Source organism: Aspergillus thermomutatus (genome assembly GCF_002237265.1).
Source record: "Aspergillus thermomutatus strain HMR AF 39 chromosome Unknown NODE_193, whole genome shotgun sequence".
Classification (NCBI taxonomy): domain Eukaryota; kingdom Fungi; phylum Ascomycota; class Eurotiomycetes; order Eurotiales; family Aspergillaceae; genus Aspergillus; species Aspergillus thermomutatus.
The window spans coordinates 1-26391 of NW_020798242.1; the positions used below are offsets into that span (position 1 = coordinate 1).

Genomic DNA, 26391 nt, shown 5'->3' on the forward strand with positions numbered 1-26391 from the left:
GTCACAATCGCAGCTGGCAGCCGCCATCGCCGACATTCTATCCGAGTACGAGGATGAGGACGAGGACGAGAATGCCGACTCATCCGAAAACGAAAATGAAAATGAGACTGCGACTGGGACTGGGACCGGGACCGGGACGAGCAAAGAGCAATGGGAGAATCTCCACGCCTTCTTGGCGTTTATTACCAAGGAGGGGATCGTGGGGTTGGAGGATGTGGGGATTCATATATTAAGAATTGCGCTGGAGAGGGGGGAGGATCATCACCACCACCATCCTCACCACCACCACCAGGCGAGTGCAGGGGAGAAAAGGGCGGTGTTTGTTTCGTGTGCGGCCATCTGGGCGTTGGTCATGGGGGAGGAACTGTGGGAGCGGAGGCATGAGGCGGAGGAAGTACCCGTGGGATTATCCCTGTCGCCGCGCTCGTCTGTTGCTGTTCAAGACCACGGTCAGGATCAGGGGCAGGAGGGGCAGGCGACTGTTTCCAAAAGCCGCTGGCAGATGTGGATTGATCGGTTCCAGTTTCTGAGTCTTACCGAAGATCTAGACATCAAGACCAGGGAATTGGCCGCCGAGGCTGCGGCCGTGATGCGAAGGGTAACTTAAGTCGTTAACGCATGCTACCTCTCTATATTCTTGTATATACATCTTGTCCTTTACCATATTATCACCCGAATCGGATTCCATCGCTACGATCCCATGCCCCCGGCTGTCCTCGGTTGTTGGCTCCCCCGAACCGGATCCCCATCTCCGGCGACCACATGCCAGGCGTCGGTACCGCGGGCGGTGCCACCGGCGCTCGAGTCGGTTGCGGCGCCGTCAGCGGTTCTGCAGGTGGCCGTGACGGTTGCACCTGGACGGGCGGTAGAATGGGTGCTGGAGCTGACGATAGTTGTGCTTGTGGCTGCGGGGGCTGCGGCTGCGGCGGCTGCTGGCGGAGGTGAGGTTGCGAGATATTCAGCGAAGCCATCGCTGCAACACTTGCAATATCACTAAAACAATCAGTACCGCCCCAAGAACGATCGACGGGGGGATATACCTCTCTAGTTGACTCGCCTCCATGCGGCGCTGATGCACAAACGCCTTGCAGTCGTCCCGGAACCTCCCCACAATCTTGGCCAGATCGTTGTAGAACTTCCGTCCCACTTCAATGTTCGAGATGATCTCCTTGTACTTCAGATACCCATTCTCCAGCTCCTGCAGCGCCTTCTCTCGCTCCTTGGTCGACGCATCCCCCTTGTGTGCCCGCGTGAATGCCCGGTTGGCTTCGCGTACCTGCGCCGCAATCTGGTCCTGATCATGCTGCTCCTGCGCAACCATCTCCAGGTCCGTGTCATACAGATGAAGCTCCTCCTCGAACAGATCCTCGAATTGGCTTGCCTGGATCGGCTGCATGGGAAACTCCCGCTCCAACCGCGCTGTCTCCTTCAAAAGCGCCTGGCTGATATCGTCCCCCCGAGCCTTCTCCTTCAACGCCTGCGCTCGCCGCTTCCTTCGGCTCTCTAACCGACTCACTTCGCTCAAGCATCCCCGCAGCCGGATCAACTCCCGCTCCACCTCCGGCGGGATCGCAGCGCGCCTGCTGCTGGGCACGTACATCTCCAGATCGCGATTGGTGCCTGTGAGCACCCGAAAGACCGCCTCCGAGTCCCTTAGTTTCTGCTCCACCAGATTGTCGCTGCTTTGCGCGGACGTAAAATACCCGCTGATCTCGCTGGACGTGGTGTACAGTTTCGGCGCCGCCGCCTCGGACGTCTCCCGGTTCCATCGATCAGTCCCGTATTTCCGCCGTGAAGCATCATCCTCCGCCTTCTCGGCCGCCAGGAGCTCTACGCCCTCATTGTAGACCGCCTTGTCGTTGGCCTTGACCTTGGCGGTATCTTCAAGCGACCTCCGCAGCCGGTGCAAACCGTCCTGCTGTCGCATCTCCTCGGCGTGAGCTACCAGCGCTGGAGGCAGTCCAAGCGGCTTTTCAAGCGCTTGCAAAGATCCGGGCAAGTTCAGCGACGATAGCAAACTAAATAAAGTCAGCATATATCACTACAAGTTGCCAATAGAACGTACTCCCGTAGTTTGTCCGTCATAGTCTCCAACTCCCCAATGATCGTCTCGTTGACCAGCCGATCGCGACGGTCCGAGTAAATACTGGCCGCAATATGAACGGCATACGGCACCAATCTAGCAAACAGCGGCTGCCCCAAAGGCCCCTTCTCCCCCAGCATGGATATCGCATCCGTCACCTGAGACGGCGCCTTGGCCGCAACCATACACGCCCGGTCGATGAGCTTGAGCTCCGACTTGGGCGGCACAGGGTTGAGATAGATGATATCATTGTCCTTGGTCGCCCGCTTGAGGTCTTCCGACACACGGCTCTTCAGCCCATTGAGATCCCCCAGCACGGCCCGGTTTATCCAGCGAGACTCCTTGAGCGCCTCGTTGACGCACGCCTCACTGTCCCGCAGCCGCGCCACTTCTTCACCGTACTTTCGCTTCTCCAGGCAGTCCAGCGACTGCCGGTATTGCGCCGCGGCCGCAAAGTGATGGTGCTTGGCCGTCATGTGGTGGATCCACTCAGGACTGATCGCGTTGGACTTGACCGCGTGGTCGCCGGCCTCGGCGTACAAGTCAGAAACCTTGGCCGCCAGCCGGGCGATCGAGGCATCCTTCAGTCCGTCCTTGACGGCCTTTTGCCAGAAGCACTCCTGGGCCTGGGCCAGAAGAAGTTGCTCCAGACTCTGCAGGGTCATTTCATCCATATCCTCGGGCGGGGACGTTCGCAGGTCGGGCAGGATATCGGTTCGCAGGTGCAGGAGAACCCCAGCAGACTGGCAAAAGTAATTGCATGCCTGCTTGAGTCCGTCTGAAGTCGTCCGGTTGAGTGAAAAGGCTAGCTGGGAGTATAGCGCGGCCAGGTTGAACAGGATGTTGGCCAATTCGAAGCGAAGGTTATTCTGTGAAACTTGACGACTGTCAGCGCTCATCCCCGGTATACGACTGTAATCACATACTAGGTCTTGTCATATTGAATCCAAAGGCAGGATACCATGGAAATTCCACCCCCACCTGTCACACCCAGTCAGCTTGTCGTACGCACAGAGATCGTTCCAGTACACTCACATCAACCGGAAACTTCCCACCCAGCCATTTCAGTTGCGCCGCATACGTGACCAGTCGACTGATCCCACTGACATGGGGCTCCTGAACATTGATAGCCTCATTTCGCAAACGGTCGATGATCAAGAGATCATCTGCGAACATATCCGGTCGCTGGTCATATTTGGACGAAATGTATCGAGTGATTGCATCGGATAAGGACACGGCATGGGAGCGCCGAAATGGAACCTGAAGGATATTGCTAGGCAAAACATCAGTAAACGCATCATTGAAAAGGTTTCAGCAGCACGTACGATGTCATTGTGGTGGTTGAGACATGGGGAAGCATCGCAGGCAAAAGAGGCCGTCGGCAAGGAACTTTTTGTTGACAGCGAGAGACGCCCAACCCCGCCTGCCTGGCCTGGCAACGGATGACGTCCTTGCTGCCTGAGGCATCCTACTCTGTACATCGTACGGAGTACATCGATAAGAATCGTCCATTATTAGAATTCATTGATTGCTATCATCAATTCATTCATTCTGGTATTTGCTACGAGCTTCTAGCTCATGTATTATGTACTCGAAACATAAGCCCAAACCATGCAAGAAATACAATGCATATCCCAGTGTCCCAAAGACCAGCTTCGCCGGTTGCAAGAAAAATCAACAATGCAATTTCCGCTAGCCCTCCAGCTGGTTGATCCGCATCTTAATGTATTCAAACATACTCAGGAGAATCATATTGTTGACTCCCGTACGAATAAGAATGATCGATAGACCCTTGTACATACTCGACTTGGAGACGGCCGCTGATGCCTCGCCCACCTCCTTGGACTTGCCAAGCAGCACGCTCTGGGCACGGGTCTTGCGAGTATCAAGTGGATAGGTCTGGGAAACGTTAGCAATTGAGCGTCTCACGACAATAACCTGTGCCTTACGCAGAACCAGGGCACCGTGCTACAAATGGCACCGGCAATCATCGGACCTCCGAAAGGAGATTTGTCCGGACCGAGTTCCCTTGCCGCGACCTGCTTGACAGTTTCGTAGACACTGAAATACAGGCCGGATCCGATTGTATCGCGCATCGCATGGAGATGGAAGCCGGTGTACAAGCCGCGAAACCCATAACGGCGAACAATCTGCCTGATCGCCTCGATGGTACCGAGGCGTGGTTTGCTGCGCAGAGATGGATCCCGGACCGCATCGGGAGATGCCTGAGCACGATTGGAGACCAAGACTGATGTCTGCACAACATTCTTGGCCAGCTCGAAGGGGCCTACCGAATCAGCCATTGTAGCGGTTGAATTCAATCACGAAACTTACATGCAAGCGGGGAGGTGATGAGGCCGGCAATGAAGCCGGCGGTAGTAAAGGTCAACAGAGTGGACACAGTGGGACTGCTGCCAGGCGTGTTGTAGGTTGCCAGAGGAGACTCGCCGGTAATTCTCTCGACAAACTCAGAAATGCGGTGTTTGGCTGCATTGTACGTGGAAAAATTCACGACACGGACGGCGGTGACGCTTGCCAGAGGAGGCAGAGCTCCTGCATTTGACGTATTAGATCATGGGTTGGGTAGAAGGCAAGAGCAATGTCAACCTACCAGCAACGTAGCCACGGGGTCCCTCGGTACGCCAGAGGTAGCGAACACATTGAAAGACATTTTGAAAGTTGTGTCTGTTCCAGTCAGTCCTGCCAACTCCCTTTTCGCAGTAACTTTCCCGGAAGGGTAACATACGTCTGCATACGAGTTTTGATATTCTCAAGAGGAGTCTTTAGACAACCAGGCATATCAGCATCCATCCTAACCAGGTCGACAGTGGACAATCCAAACCTACCACAGCGAGAGTCGCGCAGATCGTCGAAGTCGCCGACGCCACCTGGGTTTTGTAGTTCTTCAGGAGTTTGTTGCGTGTGGCATCATCCATAATCCAGGTGTTGTCCGCTGGCATTATGATAGTGGAAGGTTGTGGAGGTGAAGAAGCAAAGGGCGCATGTTCAGAGTGTTTGTCCAGAGTCATCCCCGAAAGCTGCCCATCTGGGGCAGAAAATAGAGGAGTTCTGCTAGGATTGATTGCTTAGTCGCCAGAAGCCAGGGTGTGACGCGCAAACATTCAATATCGTGAGCAGCAGGCTGGGGAACCCTATGGAACGCAAAGCGGTCTCTCAGGGTGCGAGCAGACCGTTCAGCGTCCCACAATTGTCCATGAAGCGGACTGAAACAGCCCTTGTATATATATGGTCCTCTTTCGTCTTTGAGGGGAACCAGAGGGTAGGATGGCCGGTAATGGAGGACCGCGATCTGGCAGAGCTTTGGCGACAATGTTGATCCACGAGCAAACCACCGCCGCAACCCAGCAACTTCAGCTAATTCCCGTAACAAAGGTAGCGGGCAATTCGATCGCACTCAACCTAGACAGTGACAGAGTTTCAATCAGCAAACCTCCTTCGACATCTCTCCTCTTTTGCGAGCAAGTAAGAAGATCCCGAACCTCGCATGGGGCGGACCATAGTCAAGCACTTACCTCGTGCCAGGTCGATGTCCCCTCTACAGTGGAAATACCAGTAGAATGGTCACCACTTGACCGAGTATGAAGAGGAGAGATTGCTACACGGGCAAACAGACACACAGAGAACGACTCGTCCAGTCGTGAACCGAGTTAATTACTCCCACCAGTGACTAGTCTAGTTCAAACAGCTAAACCTCAGAATTCGGGCAGGCATGTGGGCCGTCCTGCGGTGGTGGATCACTGACTGCTCGAAACGGCTTAGGCGCTCTGGCTCAGTGACGTCGTCGTGAAGCATCCAGTGCGCCCGTCTGGAGGAGTCGCATGTCATGAAGAAGGGGATCGTGGCCAGGTACAGGGTCGCTTGCAGCTCAATTCAGTCCTGATCTTGCTCGAGACGCTGTTCTACAGCTTACCAGCCGTTAAGCTTGAGCTATGGGCATAATTGCTGCTGAACTACTATCTATGAAGAACTAACTACCTAAGGCAAGTGTTGTCCACAGTTGACTAACAGACGAACCAATTATCGTGCAGAACTGTAGATGTGGCGGTCGTGGCAAGGGAGATGCTGCTTCGGACCAAGCCAGTCCGGTGCTGGTCGCGTTTACCCCGCCCTCTCTAGCGGCCATTTCGATTGGCTCATACATCGAAAAAAGGGTGTGCTCATCCTCAGGCATGGATCCAATGATGCTGTTATTGGATAGACACATCCAGCAGTGATCAGATCACAGTCTCAGGCCATTGCTGATGTCTGCTGTGAGGTTGAGAGTGCATAAGGTCATTCTAGGTACAGAAGAGGAGTGTTCACCGGAGCACGAGCAGAATTTCCCAATGGATAAGTACTCCGTACTACCTTACCTACCTACCAGTGGGATCGATCGATCAAGCACACATGGAATCAATGATGGCATTGACTCGGCTTCCTCAAGACGTCCCTTGAACTCAGTAGTGGTTGCTCCTATGGGGAAGATCATCTAATGATCCATGAATCTTATTCGGTCAGGTAAAATCCGATGCCCACCTTCACCCTGCAGGCCATAATAGTTAGAGTACGGAGTAGTAAGGTACAGCCCATACAATAGGTTGGGAAGTTGCCCTGATGGAACTATTTCAGACAAAGTTCAATGACGATCAATCCATTCAGCAAAGGTGCCATTGGTCAGGATGAAGTTGGGAACTTGGAACTTGGAATAGTCTATCTCAAACACATCCATAACTTGCTAAAGCAGGTGTTGACTATCTTGGTAGGTGCCGGCTCAGGAATCAGCAATGATGTCTATATGCATGAGTTGAAGGTTTTTATGTGCTTTCAGCTGTATGATCTGTGAGACTTGAATCATGCCTGGCGTCTTAATCTTAGAGCCGGAGATTTAACATTCCTTTCTGCATGTGTTTGAGTACAAGTATATATATCTACCTAGGCCTTCGATCATAGGAGTGGACAAGAGCAGAATCTCTATTGATACTATCCCCACCAGTCTTTAATACTGATTCGCTCCATGAATCATTTTCCCAGCTTATTGCTTTATTTGTTTACTGCTTTCTTTTGTCAGCTCCTGTTTGCTTGCGCTGGCTTGTTTTTATGTATTTTGGTATGCAAAGAAGGGAGAGGCTGCATGATGACTGCAATGAATCTTATGCAAGGGATAAACCATGATTTGATGGGTCTTGAGGAACAAATAATGAGACAATAATGATTTTGATAAGTCTCAATGAATGCATGATGAGATGCTAATAATCATAGGTTTAAGTGAAAGTGCAATCCTCACATCTAGTCCTACTCAGGTGGAGTATCTCTCTTGTCCATGCAACTATCTAAGAACTGCTTGCTTAACCCAAACCTAAGAATGTATCATTCACTACAGATAAAGGCAGTGAAATCAGCAGACCCTTTGTAGAGTCATTCACCCATAGTTAAGACACTTCAGTATCAATGAATTATACTAGAGACATCTAATATAAAAAGGAGATGTCTAAATCATTAGAGCTATAAATCACTAAGACGTCGCCATTATGCTCTATATCATGGGTATAAAACCTTCTCTATCTTGCTCTCCTTCTCTCTTCCAAATACCTTTGCATTTTTGCATCTATCCTACACCTCTACAAAGCTACAAGCTTCAGACACACCCTGCGACTCGTCACCAATATCAGAACCAATGCCACGACACCTCGTACATCTACATTGCCTAACTCGAGGGGAAACCAGAGAACTTACCATCGAAGGAACGGCGATAGCTAATGGCATCAATGAAGTTAAAGAGTCCCAACAATCGGCAACGCACCGGTCGAAATTCCGGAATGGTGACCTGGTACTCATTCGGGACTCCCAGCTTGACAAGGATCACAGCCGAAAATTGACGCCTCGCTGTACACAATCACATAAATCTCCACAGAGATATTCAAATCTTAAAGATATTAACCATGGCACAATCTACTGAAACCTTGACTATGTGTCTAAGGTGCTGACCTGAAGGGAAAGACCATCCATACCCTCGAAAGCATGTCCTCCGGGTCTAAAATGATCCCATCAGAGTTCTTGACCTTTGTACTTCTGGTCTCTGGTTGATGTTGAATCACCAGAGGATGAATCTCAGGCAGACAGCCTTCCTAAAGGTCAATGAGCTCTGGCCTCAGTGAGTGATATCCTTGACCGACCAGCCCTATCAGAACTAACAACCCCTCTAGGAGCGCAAACAAACATGCATGCTACGAATGCCGCACAATGCTCCCAGGCTTGGGGTCTTTGACACGCCAAAATATGGGACAGTTCTGATGTCTTCTGTTAAAATATACGATTATGGACATGTAATTTCCTAGACTAAGGAGTACATCGTCCGGACACCTTTTTAGCCTAGTGGTATTAGATTTCTATATCTTCAGTGACGAGCAATCACAGACTGGCTTATACTTGACTGCCGGACAACACAACCTCATCCCTACGGTAAGTGCATCCCATTACCTGTTGTACTTCTGCCGCTAAGCCGCTCATCACCCTGCAGGCGTGGGACATGGCCATCTTAGTCTTCACGATAAAACTTCCTTTCGGCAGAGATCTTGGACTCTACTAATTTTGTTGTATTCGAGAGATTCCCCTTGGCGTCACAGCACCCGCGTTGACCTCAGGTTAAAGAGACAAGGACAGCAGACTACTGCTATCACTGCGACCACAAGAGACAAGTGGCCGGCGTTGGAGACCCTTGAAGTTTTTTGGTCTCATTGTGCACAAACCATTTGCCCAAGGCCTACCTTGCCTAGGTTGTATGATTACATAGTAATGCCGCTGTCAGCGTCTGGCGCGACGAAGTTCGTCATATGTTCAGAGCCATCAACCTAGTTTGCAGCATTGAATGCAATCGGTCATGTGGCGTTCATGTCCATATCTCCCCGCCGGATAACTCCCCTGGAGTTGTATCTATTGGTGATGGGATTCTTGAATCTGACATTAAGACCGAGAGTGGAGGATTAAACAAGCTCTCGAGAACATTTGGCGCTATGGCTCCACGCAGAGAAATCACCCTGTGGTACGGAGTATATGGATACACTTTGTATTTGCGAGCCAAGTTCACCGTTGGTAGGGTAAAGCAAATAATTCCGGCCATGCAGGGACAATCATATGAATGAACCATACGACTACCACGTATAGATTCGCCTTTATGCGCTCTGGTGGCTGCATAATCGGCCAAATATCCTCGGGACCTCGGTCGCGGCAGCGGCTTTCTCCCCCGCAATCCAATGGAGATGCATTCAAACAACAGTTCTCCGCATTAAAGGAGCTCTCCACGCGCTCGCCGACTGCAAATCATATATATCTATGACAGTAATATCTCCGCTTGATTTGGTGCTCAAAATCTTCAACCTTTTACCACCCAACAGTACAACATTTACCTACCCCTCGGCCTCGACGTCCAACGAATCAACATGGGAAAGAAGCAAGTAGCGCCCGCCTATGTCCTAGGTGTGGGCATGACCAAGTTTATCAAGCCTCGTGGCAAGGTCGACTACCATGAACTCGGATTTGAGGCTGGTGTCAAGGCTATGTTGGACGCTCATATCAATTACGATGATGTCGACCAAGGCGTTGCATGCTACGTCTACGGTGATAGCACGTGCGGTCAGCGTGTCTTCTACCAGTTCGGTCTGACCAACATTCCCATCTACAATGTCAACAACAACTGCTCAACCGGCTCAACCGGTCTGGCCATGGCTCGCACCATGGTCTCCCACGGTGCGGCGGACTGTGTTCTGGTTATTGGTTTCGAGAAGATGAGCCCTGGAAGCTTGCAGTCGGTCTACAACGACCGGGCCAATCCGACTGGTCTCTTCGGTATGATGATGGCTGAGACGAGAGGAATCACCAACGCCCCCGGTGCTGCACAGATGTTCGGCAATGCTGGTCGGGAGTACATGGAGAAGTATGTTGGACCAAACCATACTCTATGCTGCATCATTCACCCTCCCGTACTGACTTCCTCCAGGTATGGAGCCAAGAACGAAGACTTTGCGGAAATCGCTCGTATCAACCATGAACACTCCAAGCGCAACCCCTACTCGCAGTTCCAGGATGAATACACGCTCGAGCAGATTCTCAAGGCGCCTATGATCCACGAGCCCCTGACCAAGCTGCAGTGCTGCCCAACCTCGGACGGAGGTGCTGCCGCTGTGATCGTCTCCCAGGCATTCCTGGATGCTCGTCCTCACCTCAAAGAACAGGCGATCCTGATCGCAGGTCAGCAACTTGCAACGGACACACCCACTCTCTACAATAGAAGCTCGATCGATCTGATGGGCTTTGGGATGAGCCGCTACGCCTGTCGGGCGGCCGCTGCTGAGGCTGGCGTCAACGTTAAGGACATCAAGGTCTGCGAACTGCACGACTGCTTCTCTGCCAATGAGATGATCACGATCGACGCACTCGAGCTCTGTGAGCCCGGCAAGGCGCATGAAATGGTCCGCAAAGGGGATATCACCTATGGAGGCAAGATGGTCATCAATCCCTCGGGCGGTCTCATCTCCAAGGGCCATCCCTTGGGTGCTACCGGTCTCGCGCAGTGTGCTGAGCTGGTCTGGCACCTGCGTGGCTGGGCCAACAACCGACTGGTCGAGGGAACCGATGCGGCACTACAGCACAACCTCGGCTTGGGGGGTGCCGTGGTCGTAACTGTGTACAAGCGTGCGGACGGCAAGGTTGCGGCCTCAGTTCCTTCAGACGTTGTCGGCAGAATCACTGGACTTGGATACAATCCAGCCGTCGAGGCAAAGGGCTTCACAATCGAGCAAGTTAAGTCGGTCCTGAGCAAGAAGCACAGCGACGAGTGGGCCCTGGGCGACACTCAGGAGAGAGTGCTCGCTCGTTTCTAAGTCAAAGGACGTTTTTAGTCAGAAACGATAAACATGACGCTTGTCATTTAATGAGGTTCTAAAGACTGCGATATATCCATTATTTCATAATTTATGAAACATGAAAGCCATTGTTTATGAATTCATACACTACTTCAGGTCTGCTTCGGCGTCGGCTGGAAGTTTGACCGCACAAGCCAACAGTGCTTACCTAATTCTAGAATCTCCCCCCACGGAATAAATTTTGCATTTCTCCTTCATCTCCCTTCGTCTCTTCTTTCTTTACCAGGTCTCCAACATACCCTTGTTGATGGATTGTTTTGTCCATCAAAGCTTATCCGTTCCGTCTGCAAATTTGAGATTTGAGACCGAGAGCGATCATCGCGTGCTCGTTCTAATCCCAACACCTGCCATACATGCACGAGGTGGTTGGGTTCGCTTTTGAGCATACATCCCTTGAAGGGAGTCCACTTCGCTATCTTCTTGGACGGATAGTTTGAATTACTTACTACTTTTCTTTTTGTTTCAATTGCAATCGCTGATCTTGCGGAATGGATATCCAAACGAGATGAAGATGATCATCTCCTGGACACCCTCCGTCGATCAATGCTCAATGCTCCCTCGCGAACTAACGTACAGGTCACTGTGGTATTGACTCACCGTATGCCACAACTTTCTCGCTTCTCTACACTTGATCATCAGGCATTTTCGAAGTCTCGTCCGTCATCTCTTCCATGATATTCGAGGTCAAAATCGTGCCGAGAATGAGTCAACATCTTGTTGCTTAAGACCTCCCTCGTGTTGCGTCCGCTCTAAGTTACATGGAGCGGTACGTGTCAAAAGAAGGGAGGTACATTCCAGTAGTACTATTCGCATGACTGCATGATCATCGACAGGTATCAACTAGCAGTAACATCGATGGTGGAATGTGTTGTGGTCGCTTAGTTGTCACAAATTCTGAACCTTGAATAAATCGAATCTACCTCTCATTGATGCTCTACCACCCATCCATCGTACTTCATCAACGCTGTCGCCATCTCTGTTTCAAATATCATTAAGCTTTTTCAAGTATCTTGACTCAAAGGGTGGACTCTCCTCATCAAGCCAACTACGTAAAGTGGCGCTTCCAAGGGTAGACGATGATCTACATTCTTTCCCTGTCTCTTTGGGTCAGAATGTAAATCGGTTTTGAAACCCTCAAGGGCCAATGCCGTGCCCTTCAAAGTTGCAGGAGTGAGCTTGATATTCCTCCCTTGCTTGGTACCAAGGCACGTAGCTGACCCGCGGAACTTGCATACGCAAACCTTCGTCAGGAGAAGATGCTTTTACATTCGGAAAACGAGGTTGGAGACATTCCTTCCTTAAGTATTCTCGTAGAGACGCGGTATTCGATAAGGGGAGCAGGGGCTCTCCCAGTTGACATTCCGATCCCCCTTCCACCTCCCAGGACGAGAATGTTGTCTATAAAGCATGGCCTCGACCTCGCTGATGGTCATCTGTTGAGTTCTCCTCCTTGACTGTCTCGTGGGAAGCACTGCAATTGCAAGCCAGATAACACTCTTGTTGTTGGTCGACGGCTGTCCTCTCCTTCAATATATCCTTTCCTTTCAGTATCACATTTACGATAATCGCAATACCCCATCTTCACCTCATCCAAAATGGCCCGTTTCAGCTTGTCCTTCCTTGCTCTCTGCTTCTTCCTGGCCCTCATGGCCTCCGCCTTGCCCGCCAAGCGTGACGACGGCGACTTGAACCCCTCTGATGCCGTTGCGGCCGCTTTCGATGCTCTCAAGGTGCGTATTTCTGCCGCTGACCCTTTCTCTCTGCAAGTTCAAACCAGGCTCACACACTATCTCGATCAGGCCTTTGACAATCTGGATCAGAAGCAGAAGGACACCGCTGATAAGACCTCGGCTGCTCATGGGGCCAACATGAATGAGGGAACCACCACGCCCCAGCCCATCCCTTCAGGCACTCGCACCACAGTGCAGACGCCGGCCGCTGCCAGCAGCTCTGGTGCCGCTGCTCCGAAGAAGTCGACCAGCTCGGACAACATGCTCTCGCACATTCCAATTTTGGGAGGTGTTTTGGGAGGTGGTGCGGGTCTGGGCAGCCTCCTGCCAACTCGGTGAACCATGCGCGTCGAAGACGAAGTGAGGGCGTGTAGCTCGCCCATGGTCGGTTGAACATTGTTGACTATAGTTTTCTGATTTCTCGGGGAGGGGATTATTTATCGGGACTGTCGAGTGCAGCCCCCGCCTTTCTGTTCTACTGTGAAGCGAGATTGTGCTGGATGTTTTGTGGTGCGGTGGGAAACAAGATTGGCCCTTTGACTGGTAGATTAATTAGATATCTCAAATGATTATGAAATTCCTTTCTACCTCCACTTCGAGTTTGATTCATTTGGGATATATCACGGACCTGCGGCATGTTACGATGGTAGAACAGGCTGTAAACTTCTGTCTTTGGGTGCACTGCACCGATGTTTTAATATCCAGTAGCTTGCTCGGGACAGACTGGAAACACGTGTTGAGTCGAATTGAGGGAAACAGGGCACCGATATCACGCCTAGATCGAAGATGATTAAAGGTCTCGATTTCCTGCCTGAGTTTCGCCTTGAACCTGAACACTATAGCACCTAGCCAAATTCTGTTGTAACGCTCCTGGCGAGCTTATATGTACAATAATGGAGATCATGGCGGCGGATGGACAGTGCTTGGTTTGTGCAAAGCACAATAAGCTGATGATCAAATAAACGCCTTCTTGTCTTCTCCATCCCCGCTCAAGCTGTCTGCCAGTATGACCTGATTGCTTCCAAAGATGTAGACTCACATGTGGAGATATATGTACATCCTACCACACCATTCTGGGTAGTCTCGTGGAACCAGTTCTGCTCTGGGGCGTGGACTCTTCTTGTGAGCTGTTTCCCATGTCGCAAAGCAGGCCCCTAAACTGACTGGCTGGTTCATATTTCAGAGTGGCATTCTTTTCGAGTATAAAGATAACATCATGAGCTGTTGTTCTGGCTCGCTCGTTGTTGCCCTTCATATAGACCGGTGTAGTACCCGGCGAAATACCAGGCCATCATCAGATTCTTCAGCCCTTCGTCCTGGACTAAAATGTTCAAAAGTTAGTTACCGCCGGCGCTTAGACTATGCAGGAAAGTTTACCTTGTGCTAAAGCAGCTTGTGGCATCGCAGCTGCTCCCATAGGAGCAGGCTCAGTTGGATGTTTCGTCTCGGAGGGCTGATGATCAGTCGCTGTCGGAAGCCCCTCCGCAGCCTGAAAAGAGTCAAAAGACAAATCCGCCTGCTCAACCAACAAGGAGACGACTCACATTCGGTGCATTCATTGATGAGCTTTGTTGTGCTGTAGCCGACGCTGTCGCAGCGCTGGGGTTCGTGACGGACGCCTCGCCATCATCCTCCATGGCATCGACAGCTTCATCAGGCTGCTGTACATCCTGACCCATCTCGGCATGCTCTGCAGCCTCTGCCTCTCTGAGAACATCTTCGACGTTCTCTCCTTTGGCATGGATGCTGTGATACAACTGTTGCAACTGTGTTAGATACATGTCACGTGAAAGATACAAGAAACGTACCTTGTACTCTTCGACCGCTTCATCCCAGCTTTGAACGAGGGCGGAATCGTCCCATATTTCTTCTTGTGTCAGAGGCCTATTCGTATTTCTGGCTTTCCCCATTTTATGAGCCGTTGTGATGGTCTCAAGGTGAATTTATGTTGATGATCAGTTACTGGTTCCTCTGTGATGCCTGCGGAGACCAAACTCACCGCTTGGCGGTTGACCCGTCGGAGAAAAAAATGGGAGACCAAAAAAAAGTTTCCCGCACCTTTTTTTGGTAGGGTCAGATCGCGGTGCTTCAACATAGCATACAACCCGCACAATAACCAGAAATATGGCTCCCGACAAGAAGGATAAGAAGCGCAAGGGTAGGTCCATACCGTGTTCATTTTTTATCCTATTGCCGTCATATTTTTTCTAACACCATACAGCTGCGACCACAGTAGCCGCCGACTCGCCCGCAAAGAAGACCAAGAAGGTCGAGGCCAAGCCCAGCGAAGCTCCCAAAGAAGCCCCCAAGTCCATTCTGAAGAAGAACAAGAAGGATGCCCCCGCTACGGAGGAAAAGTCCGCTTCCAAATTGAAGCTCAATGGCGAGCCGGCAAGACAGGTCAAGCCTCGCAAGCGTGCGGCCGATTTCCTCAGCGACGACGAGAACGAGCCGGAAGTTGCTGCGACCGAACCCAAGGCAGATATTGAGGAGAAGAAGCAGCCCAGTAAGAAGAAGTCGAAGAAGGAAGACGGCACCCCTGCGCCCGCTACAAAAGCCAAGACAAGAGCTGCTGCTTCGAAGCCCAAGGCGAAGAAGCCCGAGCCTGTGGTCGAAAAGTCGGACGATGAGGATAACGAGGAGGTCCCTGTGGTCTCTGAAGATAGCTCTGAAGACGAGGAAGACGGTGTACTAGACGATCAGACAGCCGCTTTGATCAAGGGTTTCGAGAGCAGCGGCGATGAGGACGAGTCTGGAGATGAAGGATTTGACCCTGACCAGCCGGTTCCGAAGATCCCCGACTCCAAGAAGGCGAAGCGCAAGATCTTGAAGAAGCAGAAGAAGCACGGTGAGCCTGAAGAGCCCGGAACGGTTTATATTGGGTAAGTTCCGCAGTCCTCCTCTGCTTGGCTCTTCCGTCATGACAATGTCTCATCATCTCATTTCCATAGACGTATCCCCCACGGTTTCTACGAACATCAGATGCGCGCTTACTTCTCCCAATTCGGCGATATCACTCGCCTGCGTCTCTCCCGTAACCGCATCACGGGTCGCTCGAAGCACTACGCTTTCGTGGAGTTCGCTTCGAACACTGTTGCCAAGATTGTCGCAGAGACTATGGACAACTACCTGATGTATGGTCATATCCTGAAATGCAAATACGTCCCCTCCGAACAGTTGCACCCGGAGGTTTGGAAGGGTGCCAACAGACGATTCAAACGCACCCCGTGGAACCGCATCGAGAAGAAGAGGCTGGAAAAGGGCAAGACGAGAGAACAATGGTCGGAGCGCATTGACCGGGAACAGAAGAGACGACTTGCAAAGGCCGAGAAGCTGAAGGCTCTGGGTTACGAGTTTGAGCTTCCCCAGCTGAAGAGCGTCGACGAAGTTCCTGTCCAAGAACAGACCAAGGCGATTGAAGCTGCCGATGCGACTGCCGATGAGCCCGTGAAGGCTATCGAGGCACCATCGGCCCAGGAGTCCAAAGAGGAGACTACCGTGGACGAGACGCCTAAGAAGTCTAAAAAGGAGAAGAAGGGAAGCCAATCGACTCCTAAGCAGGAGACACCCAAGCAGGCTGGTGAAAAGGCGTTGGCGAAAAAGGGAGTAAATGGAGCTGCCGCTTCGCCAGCTACCAAGGTTGGGGCCAAGGACAAGAAGGCGGAAAAGGCGAAGGGTAAGGCCAAGGTGAAGGCGTAAGTCAATTCTTTCTATGTTCTCTGTATTTTGTTAGCACAAAAGGGTTCTGCTATATGTTTGGGATAAATTGTTGAATGTATATGTCTGTGACAAGAGTTGCTGTGACCACTCTAGCCTACTCAGCCCCAAGTAGAATCTCGCAAGACTTTAACACTCAAGTCCATGATTTTAAAATATATATCTCAACGTATCCTACTTGTAATATTTGTTATTGATGTGCAGTGCATAGTTATTCTAAAGGTATGGACATCTTTGAGATGTCAAACGCAAAACATGAAGATGATTGGCGGACTTCGAGCTACATCACGTGGTACACTAATCCTCAAATAGACTAGACTCTACCAGCGGGGCAACCGAGCAATAAAAAACCGAAACTTTTTTTCTGCTAACTTCGTTTCTTCCTCAACTCCTCGCTCAAAGGATCGCATTCAAAGCTCACACACAGAATATCTACCCGATATTCTCGTTCCTCCACCAGAGGAACCTAGCTTTGGGAGAAAGTCCCCGGACACCCTGCCCGATCCTCTGGATTCGTGGCAGGCAATGCGGAAACGCGCCGCCATAGAAGCAATTTGATAGCGGCTGACTGCCCTACTCCCTCCCGGCGCCCATGACTATATCCGACGCCTTCGCGGTGGAAACAATGGTGGTATAGCGGGGTGTCGGAGAGGGGTTGTTTCATTGGGTTGCCTTTCGTCGTGTTTGGATAGTCATGCGATTGCCTGATCCTCTCTTTTGGAGGATCGGGTAACTCAATGGGGCTCATTCTTGAGGCGAGGAGTTCATCACTCTTTACTTTTGAGTCTGTAGCTTATTGCAAAGCGGTGGCTGGATCTATGGTCACAGAAGCCCTGTCGAAGGGGCCGGACTCGTTTTTCCATTTTTGTTTTTATGTTGTTGCCCATCTACATGCACATGCGTTCGTATGATGATATACCAATCATAGAGTCAAGCCCTGATACTCCTGCTACGGCATGGGGTTGTGACGATAAACGATTGTTTTCATATCTGACGAACTTTTTCACTCCTATGTGCTCATCATAGAACGAAACAATCAAGTTCCTGCATTTATCTTAGTCTACATTTTCCGTATGCGTAGTATATAACATGGTGAACATCATTCTATTCATTGCGTCTTTTGAGCCTTTGCTGCCGAAGCAGGGCTTGCGGTCCGACTTCTCATCTGCAGCAACATAGAGGTAACAATCTCTGCCATGACGGCAATCGCTGTCGCGCAGACACTATTCCAAACTTGCACGCTAACCGATCCACGAGGTGCTCGGGGGAATGACAGTACCCATTCAACGTAGGAGGGAAACCAGCCTGCCGGAAGCGCAAAGACGGGAGTCTTGGAGTAGTAGAACTGGAGAAACATCTTGAGACCGTTGGTGCTGAGCCAGCGAGCGATCTTGACACTCCAGTCAAACGAGGTTTTCTGTGCCGTGAGTTTCTTGTCTGTTTTTGAAACGATCAATCAGCTGGGCTTCAACCTCGACAATGTGAAGTGAAGAGCGTAATATTTGAGCGTAAAATAGCAGGGCACGCACTCATTGTCTCATATTCATCCATAATCTTGTCATGCTTCCTTCTCAACTTAGCCCACTTGGCAAACTCATCTTGGGAGCTCGTGTTGTTCATGTCGCGCTTGAGCTGGACGACTTCGCGCTTCAGTCGGCTCTGCTCGCGAGCATTCTTCGATGTCGATGTAGGGAGCTTGAGGTATAGAATCCATAGCTGCAGAACATGTCAGTTAAGAATGGTTGCTCGCTCGGTCTGGGGAAGTGGCAGACTGGCAGCGTTGCCTTGCCGGTGAGAGCACTAAGCAGGAACATACCAGAGTATCAATTGTGGTTGCGCCCACGGTATTCACCAAATATATGGCGACGTGGACAAAGAATATCGTTAGAATGAGTGATAGCATCTTGGTTCGTAAGCAATATGGCCGTTGGAAGTGTAGGAATTATTCTGAGGTTCGGAGAGGGGGTATCGAGGCCAGAATTTGAAGAGCCACGATCCCACTTGCAGAAAGTAGGTGGCGCAAGTTTCGTAAAGTCGTGATCCAGGAGTAAGTCAGAACCGAAGGAGATAAACACAATATTAAAATGGCATTTGTGAGGCTGATGGAGGAGAGCTCGTGATCAAGATGACGTTGTCAAGGTGGCCTCGATCTGTGCGTTCCGCCTGTCGGCGGTGCCACTAAAACAAAGGATAACAATCAATAGCCTGACTCTTTACTTGACCCTATTGCCATTGCCATACAACACGATGCTTAGACAGAGCTTCTAAGATTCTCACTGCCAATGTGGTCCAGATAAATAAGGACAATCAAATGTCTACCACAGAAAATGCGTACCAGGAACTTGCTCAGATTTTCAGAAGCAGAGACAGTCGCATTCTTGAAATCGAGATTCTGCCGCCGCAGGTTGGCCCACTCCTTCAAGATGGGTGTTCGATAGGCATCACCAAGAAATATTTGATACAGGCCTTTGTGACCGCCAGATGTATCTTCTTCGAGCATATGGGCTCTATGCCCGACCTTAATGCTCCGAGAATGAAGTGCCCAGATGCAATCACACAAGACGAAGCGTCCATCGCCTCTGAGATCATCCTGCTTTTTGACTGTGAACATACCACGGCATGCAATTGGCGGAAGAGGCGACTTGATGCCTTGATCAAGGGCCAGGATCTTTATAGTACGGACGAAGTTGATCGCGAGAGCCTGATCCACACCCTGGAAACAGAACGCTCGCTCATGACGACCTATCTATGTTCTCCGCTACATCGGCACACCAAGTCTCCAACACTATGGCAACATCGCTTATGGCTCTTGAACCGCATGGCCAAACTTCAGCGGCAAAGCCCGAAATTTCAACTACCGCGAACTGTCGTTCCGCAGCGACAAGACCCCGGTCGAGATATGCTTGGTCCTGCGGCAAAGTTCCAGGAAATGTTCCAGGCCGAGTTGGCCGTTGTACTCCGCGCAGGGGAGCTTCATCCCAAGAATTACTATGCTTTCAGCTATATGCGCCGGCTTCATGTGGCCTTGACTGACGCACTGAACGAGATTGAGCAGAGGGCGGATAGCTCCGCCCAATTGGCTTCGTCCATCACCGAAAAGTCTTTGGATTGGTGCCTCGCTCATCCAGCGGATATATCTGGCTGGGTGTTTCTGCTCTATTTGCTGGAAAGTATTTCGCACAGAGAAACACTTCTGGCTATCGTCAACAAGGCTGTCGAATTTGGAGTGCACGTCCGCTGGGAAGGAGAAAGTCTCTGGACGTTTGTACACCTGGCTACTACGACATTTGATGTGGTGGAAACTGTTCGGGGTCAGTTATGTGGACGGGAGGAGACCACACAGACTCGTCTCGTCACAATGGATATGTTGGCTCAGACTGCCAAAAGCGAGTCGAAGGAATCGTGGAAGACATGGATGGCCAGGGCAAAGGCATGTTGGTCGAGCGTCGAAACGGCTGCATAACAGCAGAACTGTAACGATCGATCGAGGAGCCTGGTCATGTCTGGTAGCAAACGAGTTATTAGTTTGGTCCCGGTCGTCATAGACCTCTTGTCCTCCTAGTAAAATGATCCAGCTTCGCTTGAATTTACAATGTAAACTGAACGCCATATTCTGAAAGAAACGCCTCGCTAATTGTAAAATGCTCTACTAAACGCGCCGATGACTCCAAAATACCTCCAGATCAACCCCACGGAACGGCAACCCGAGGGACTTATACGCAACCTCCGTTTTTCTGACACAAATATCATAGAGCAACCTCGTTCATCCAGGGTAGCAATCCGCGCAACCAAACTTGACCAACTAGCCAAGATCTGAGAGTCCTATGAGGTTGCGGAAGTGATATTAAGCACCGAACCGGAGCATGACGGCCGAAGGGTTGATAATAGCGATGGGAAAGCAGCGCGACTGAGGATCGGAATTGCAGGTGAAAGTTTGCTGACGAATTCCGTAATGAGAGTCGTTACTTCTTTTTCCCTGCTGCTTCGGCTGCCTTTTTCGCGTCCGCTGTAGAGAAAGGAGAAACAAATTAGCACATTCAAGCTCTATTGCAACAGTCGTAAAACTCCTGGGCGCGCTTACCCGCTGCCTGTTTTGCGCGCATGATCGCAGCGTTGTTTTCCTTTGCGCGCTGGAACTCGGTGCCACTCAAGGAATTTGCACCCTTCTATAGACACCAGAGATAGATTAGCAACTGCGTTCTAAATTGAAAGAGAATTTGAAGATGGACATGTTGCCATGAGACCTGTGGGACGGCTGCGGGGACGAAAACTGACCTGCTTGGCCTTGGCCTTGAGGTTCTTCTCACGATCTCTGTCTCTCTGGTTTCCGCGAGTCATTTTGACTGCTGAGTTGTCCTGTGCAGTCCTTGCAGTCAGAAATGGAGGGGAGCAATATTTTGCGATCTCAAGCTCCAAACTAGGTAAGGAGTTAAGGTAAGAAGAGAGTGAAGTTCCAGGCCGTTAAGTGAAGTTTCTGTCTGTATCCATAACTTTCCTTTTACAGTCCGCCGAGCCCCGAATCCCAGCTTTTCCATACTTTGCGCCCATACCACGACACCAGGGGAATCAGATTGATCTGACCTATAATATGGCACTTTTTGCATCTATTGCTTCAGGAATAAGGTAGTAACAAACAATTAGTGCGATTGTCTTCTGTGAACTATCACAAGGTGACGAGACAAGCATCTTGTCCAGTGCAGCATCCACCCATCAACACAGAAATGGCAATACCACAGATTTGAAGCAACATTTTCAAGAAAGTGGGCAGGCGGTTGATGTTTCAAGCTAATATATGAAATCATGCCCTTCTAAGATGGACCATGCCATGCATCACTTTTTGCTCCATTCAATACTCCTATGCCAACTGAGCCGGCCAGAAGATCGTGCACTTGCTTCCGTATCCTGTGTCAGAAGCTTGAACCCCAAGAAGAGAGTCACACTCAGGAGACATGAGCTTTGTTTACCATGATAGTTGCACTTATCGCGTGGCGTCTTGACTGCCATAGAAGCGCTTGGATCCTGGCGGCTGGACTAGGTGGCTAATTGGTCGAAGCTCCTCTTCAGGTCAGGTCATCATTCTATTCGAGCAGGAAGCAGATGCAATAACCGGAGTGCAGTGTGGTCTTAGTATTGTAGATGTGTCCTGTGTCCACTCTACCGAGGCCGATGACATCTATTGTGTAGGGAAGTAAATCCTAACTTCGCTCGTTAGCTCTGATCTCAGCCTTGCAAGATAGTATCTTCCCGAAATCTCAATGAAGAACTTAGCATCGCTTGGAGTGAAACCTTATGACCTTCACAGGCGCCTATTCTCGCCAGGTCTGCGGGCCTATAGGGCGCTGAATTTCGACGTTGACCAAGTCTCTGCGGACCCGTTACAAGAGTAAGCGCCTGATATGAGACCAAGTACCTCGTTTCCGATCCGAGGACCGGGAGAAGATCTATTGGAGCCCAGTGAAGTCTATTCAAACATCTGCTTGAAGCAAAAAAGAAGGTTGAACGACGCCCAATCGTCAGATGTAGCAAGGCAAGCGAATGAGACGGCAGTTTCAGGCTGGTTGACAATCTCGCAGCGATAACTACTCGCTTTGTCTTCGCAACGAGGGCTTGTGACCGAGTTTGACGCCTGAGAAAATTCAGGCTTGGGAACAATAGCTGATCAGCACATCAATTCAAGACTAATTTCAGTCCTGAGCTCCAGGGTCAGTATGATGGATCGTACCCCTCGGACGGCGCTGTGCAGCGTTGGTTGTAAGGAGAAGCCGCAACTCGACTAACGAAATTATTTTTGGATCAGTTTTTATTTATCTATGTCATTTCTGGAGACATTCCCATTGTTCATGGCATGAATAGATGGCTTGATCCCAATGCCCGTCAAATTGTGTTTCAGATTCAGAATGCTGTCCATTGTCGACAGCCTTTGTCTTCTTACATTCACTCAGGCCTCACTACCTATTCTTAAACGAACCAGGATTGTCTGGCGCTAGAGCCCAAAGGAAGGAACCTGAATGATGCTGGTTCAATAGGGCTCTTATCTTTTGTCGCTTCATTGTTTACTATCTTGCTCTTTCTTTAACACTCGAGTAGACCTCGCCGGTGTGCTCTTTCTCTCCTTCTTTCTCCTTCAGTCTTTGATTCAACACAGTCCTGCTGGTCAGTTCTTGTGCCTCTACTTTCATTTCTCCATTTTCATCTACTGTCTCGCGTAGCATCGTTTGAAAAGCATCTTAACTCGACCCGAGTCCTCGATATTCTTGCATGATCTTTTGGTAGTGGCGTCTTGTCGTGCTGAACTGAGTGCTTTCGCTTGCGATAATACATACTTTGATCATGATGGCTTCATTGAAAGAGTCCTTGGCTGGACCAGGATTTGTGATCTTGAACGCCATACGAGTACTCAATATTATCGTCTTCCTGGACATCATCGCTGCAAGCATTGTGATGATAGTGAAGATCTCTCTTTTGAGCAGCTTTTTCTTCTTCCAAGCAGTCTCTCATGTCATGGCTGCAGGAATCAGCAGTAAGTGGTCCCTTTGACTACGATAGATCATGGACTTGACAACAATACTGACGCACGACAGTCTTTCTTATACTCTCAGAATTACCCTTCTTCCGCGGCTACTTCGACCGCAATTGGCCTCTGCTAGGCCAAGATTCCGGCTTCGTCACACTGGCTGTGGCGATGCTTATACTTGGAATGGGGGTCTTGGGTGATCTGAATACGCCAGCCACGAGTCAGGAATCACTTGGCCTTGCATTTTGGAGGATTGTTGTATCTGCAGGTATTCTGGCCATGGTCATGAGTGTCATCAACCTGGCGTCGGTAAGGGAACCTTATCTTCTCAAGACCTAGGAAGCGAATACTAACTTTGTCAATTACCTTAGAGCTTCGTTTTCGCAGACCGCGCTGCTGGGGTCACCGCACGTCATGTACGAGTCTATGGGGCGGTGGCGCCTCAGAAAGTCGTCACGCGAGCGAGCTCCCAGCGATCGTTCAGACTCGGTATGAAGCGAGAGGACTCGCTCCCAACGTATACTCCTTCGCATTCACCTGTGAGGAGGCAAGCCTCCATGCGGAGCATGACTCGCTTTCCTTTGAAGATATCCCCGCCAATGAACTTGAACGATGCCGCGTCGTCCAAATACTCGCGAGACTCATCGGGCGTGACCATTCCAGATCTGACTCATCATCCGGCAATGTATTCTTCGCAGGTCTAGCCCTTGACCATTTTTGTGGTGAGAGCCGGCGTTTCAACGGGTTGTTGTCCCAAGGTATATTAGCGAGGGCGTTAACTGACTGGCAAAATTCTTTCCTCCAAGAGCTTGGCATTACTGGCTGCACACCCATGATTTTATTCAAAGACTGTCTATGTTGTATTTCCGTAGAAATTTTAATTATCAAATTCAGCTGACCAATACCTATGATTCTGTGCTTCGTCGAAAGAACCATACAAATGACCTTTGATTGGTCAGCGTTAAGCGCCTCTTGGCACCAGCGATAAGATCCGCGATACGGGATACTGAAAAGGGACCATCAGACTCGTCCGCTTAGCTGTCATCATCATCCATCTCCAGGACATGTGGCAGCCAGGTGGTTGAATAAATTGACGGGCAAGATGGTTGAAGTCGAGATATCGTTCGCGACGTAAGTTTCTGTATTTCAACTGACGTCAATTTTCTTATGGCCTGACCACTTCACAGCATCAAGTCGTTATTGATCTTCTTCGCCCCCGTCATCATTCCTCGCGCCATCAACTTCTACCGCAGTTTCCGAGTTGCTATAGCATCACGTCCCACGCCTCGTCCCCTCCCTCAGGCTACCCGCCGTGCTCTCAATGTCCTCTTCTTCGCCATTTTGCTCTGTTTTCTCCTCAGCCTCCCGTTCAACCCTCATGCGCCTTCTCCAAGTATATTTACACTGACACGATCGCGCATCAACACCCCGACCGATGTCATTTTCAGCAGGCTGGCACGGTTTCGGCCAGACAGTACCTTGAGCGAGACAGACAATTTGCTGCGATCCAAGTTTACCTCGGTGGTGGCGCGCCGGGTGTACCTGCGCTACGGACCCGATGCATTGACATCCTGCGAGTATTGCTCGCTCGACAACCTCAAAACATATCTTCTATACTATCTCCCTTTCAACACATTAGTCCCTCATCTCTTCCATATGGTCCTCGTGGGCTTGGTGACCTCGGCACCCTTCGCCGGCCGGGAAGCCGCCAGCTGGCGCAACAAGTTCACCATCGCCGGGTTGGCTTTGGCCGCCATCGACATCTACATTGTCTCGACATACGACCCCGTCCAGTCGGCCTCGGCTGCTGTACGGGCGGGTATGGCCCCGCCTTCGAGCTTGTACCACCAGATCACCCTGCTCCGTCCGCTGGTGTTTGCGATCTTTGACGGGATCTGTGCCCTGTTAATCTATGTGACCGCCACAAACCGATTCTTTTTCGCGCCTCCCTCGCAGGCCGACCAAGTCGACCAGCTGGTCTCGACTTCGCTAACGTCATTGGCTGGGGCTAGCTCGAAGTTGCACGCAGTGAGCGTGGCGCGGAATGCCGTGGTTAGAGATAAGGTCTTGAAAGACCGGGATGACGCGTATTGGCGGACTGTTGTCGCGATGAGCTCCGGTAACACGGATGGCGATGCTTCAATAGCTCCGAGCAGTATCTGGGAGGAAGAGGAAGTGGTGCGAGCCATGTCCCGGGCGATGGCGGGACAGGGAGGAGTAGATTTGGCCAAGCTTGGTGTCAGTGCGGCTGAATATGTCAATGGCGTCACGGCAGGCTTGGATGAGGTTGATTCGCCCGAGAGGTAATCAACTACACTACACTAGAAGTAGTTGGTGCGTCAAAGGTGAAATTCATGCTCATCGCCTTGTTCAGGTGCATTGGTACACCATACAAGTATCTACATAGGTACTCTGACGGAATTGTTCGTTACTCTGATTCGTTCAATACGTATATCTGGGACGATCCGATCGCATAAGGAACTCGATGATCAGACGACCAGCAAGCCTACATTAGCTGTGGAAAGTAGTCGATGCGGGACAACCTCTGGATAGAAGGTGTGAAGTATTCAGCTGCTGCGATTGGGGAGAAAGCGAGAGATGCGGGACAGCAATGCGGAGGCCGGGAACTTTATCCAGACCAGGACAGGGAAGAGGGCAGGGCATTGTTGATGGGCGGTGAGCCTTATTGTTGCAGTATTACCGGGTGTACAAGCTGTGTACTCCGTATGATACCTTGGAGACTTGCATGAACAGTGCCAGGAGTCTAGAGTACATGTACTGATGGACAGTGTAAAAGCAGTGCAAATGGCAAGCTCCAAGTACACGTCTGTAAAAGTTGAAACACTCATATAGTAGTGGGGTTCTCCTGTGGATGGTCTGGATATTCGAAACAATCCCCTCATCATCCTGTGTTTCATTGGCGTAATAAATTACGTTCCGCCATTCCTATCTGCCCACCAACTTACGTACCTCTTTTCTCCAAAGTACAGGAAGTCTACGTCTAGGGCTTCAACAGATGAGGTCGACTTTTCTTTGGTTTTCGATCTTTGTCTTGCACTGTCACTGATACCTACCATCTCTACGAACACACCTATTTTGTTGTCCCTTTTCTGTGTCTCTGCCACTGGCAACAAGAAAAGACACGGTCCCCTCCCTCCTCCCAACAGGTACCCGCTGCGGAACGGCGGATCGCAGTGGCAGAAAGTCCCAGACTCTGGTTGTTGTCAAGTATCCATTCCAAGGTACATAACGGAGTAGTTCCAGGTACTCTCTTTTACAGCAAACCACCTATCTGCGAAACTTTTGTCCATTATAGTCTCTTTCTTGATGACCAGCGATTGACTTTTCGTAATTTTCTTCGCAGACACGGTTACTGTTGCTGCTCCTTCCAGCATCAGTGATCCCTAGATCTCCAGGATCACAACCCCC

At 50.5% G+C, this 26391-nt stretch overlaps 10 protein-coding genes across 10 annotated transcripts; 6 read left to right on the forward strand and 4 right to left on the reverse strand.

Annotated features, from left to right (window-relative positions):
* Positions 1–668: 668 nt before the first annotated feature.
* Positions 669–3416, reverse strand: CDV56_100219 (putative pH signal transduction protein PalA; the record flags this gene model as incomplete). The annotated part of the gene is made up of 6 exons (XM_026753838.1): positions 669–993; positions 1041–2018; positions 2066–2960; positions 3010–3064; positions 3119–3356; positions 3409–3416. 6 exons carry the CDS (start codon positions 3414–3416, stop codon positions 669–671), a joined length of 2499 nt encoding a protein of 832 aa, XP_026612002.1.
* Positions 3417–3775: 359 nt separating this feature from the next.
* Positions 3776–5043, reverse strand: CDV56_100787 (putative mitochondrial carrier protein; the record flags this gene model as incomplete). Its single annotated transcript, XM_026754406.1, has 6 exons — positions 3776–3982; positions 4033–4370; positions 4418–4636; positions 4695–4768; positions 4830–4864; positions 4930–5043. 6 exons carry the CDS (start codon positions 5041–5043, stop codon positions 3776–3778), a joined length of 987 nt encoding a protein of 328 aa, XP_026612003.1.
* A 4476-nt stretch (positions 5044–9519) lies between these two features.
* On the forward strand, positions 9520–10959 carry CDV56_101643 (putative sterol carrier protein; the record flags this gene model as incomplete). The annotated part of the gene is made up of 2 exons (XM_026755262.1): positions 9520–10013; positions 10077–10959. 2 exons carry the CDS (start codon positions 9520–9522, stop codon positions 10957–10959), a joined length of 1377 nt encoding a protein of 458 aa, XP_026612004.1.
* Positions 10960–12596: 1637 nt separating this feature from the next.
* On the forward strand, positions 12597–13070 carry CDV56_102060 (uncharacterized protein; the record flags this gene model as incomplete). The annotated part of the gene is made up of 2 exons (XM_026755679.1): positions 12597–12731; positions 12801–13070. The coding sequence occupies 2 exons, from the start codon at positions 12597–12599 to the stop codon at positions 13068–13070; spliced, it is 405 nt and encodes a 134-aa protein (XP_026612005.1).
* Positions 13071–13945: 875 nt separating this feature from the next.
* Positions 13946–14641, reverse strand: CDV56_102253 (uncharacterized protein; the record flags this gene model as incomplete). Its single annotated transcript, XM_026755872.1, has 4 exons — positions 13946–14052; positions 14109–14220; positions 14276–14488; positions 14540–14641. 4 exons carry the CDS (start codon positions 14639–14641, stop codon positions 13946–13948), a joined length of 534 nt encoding a protein of 177 aa, XP_026612006.1.
* A 214-nt stretch (positions 14642–14855) lies between these two features.
* CDV56_102368 (RNA-binding protein) lies at positions 14856–16430 on the forward strand (the record flags this gene model as incomplete). Its single annotated transcript, XM_026755987.1, has 3 exons — positions 14856–14889; positions 14953–15613; positions 15683–16430. 3 exons carry the CDS (start codon positions 14856–14858, stop codon positions 16428–16430), a joined length of 1443 nt encoding a protein of 480 aa, XP_026612007.1.
* A 1126-nt stretch (positions 16431–17556) lies between these two features.
* Positions 17557–18351, reverse strand: GET1 (guided entry of tail-anchored proteins factor 1; the record flags this gene model as incomplete). Its single annotated transcript, XM_026756326.1, has 3 exons — positions 17557–17885; positions 17978–18164; positions 18265–18351. The coding sequence occupies 3 exons, from the start codon at positions 18349–18351 to the stop codon at positions 17557–17559; spliced, it is 603 nt and encodes a 200-aa protein (XP_026612008.1).
* A 408-nt stretch (positions 18352–18759) lies between these two features.
* On the forward strand, positions 18760–19911 carry CDV56_102863 (uncharacterized protein; the record flags this gene model as incomplete). Its single annotated transcript, XM_026756482.1, has 1 exon — positions 18760–19911. The coding sequence occupies one exon, from the start codon at positions 18760–18762 to the stop codon at positions 19909–19911; it is 1152 nt and encodes a 383-aa protein (XP_026612009.1).
* A 2867-nt stretch (positions 19912–22778) lies between these two features.
* On the forward strand, positions 22779–23666 carry CDV56_103335 (uncharacterized protein; the record flags this gene model as incomplete). Its single annotated transcript, XM_026756954.1, has 3 exons — positions 22779–22968; positions 23030–23271; positions 23334–23666. The coding sequence occupies 3 exons, from the start codon at positions 22779–22781 to the stop codon at positions 23664–23666; spliced, it is 765 nt and encodes a 254-aa protein (XP_026612010.1).
* Positions 23667–24064: 398 nt separating this feature from the next.
* CDV56_103461 (uncharacterized protein) lies at positions 24065–25269 on the forward strand (the record flags this gene model as incomplete). The annotated part of the gene is made up of 2 exons (XM_026757080.1): positions 24065–24093; positions 24150–25269. 2 exons carry the CDS (start codon positions 24065–24067, stop codon positions 25267–25269), a joined length of 1149 nt encoding a protein of 382 aa, XP_026612011.1.
* Positions 25270–26391: the final 1122 nt, after the last annotated feature.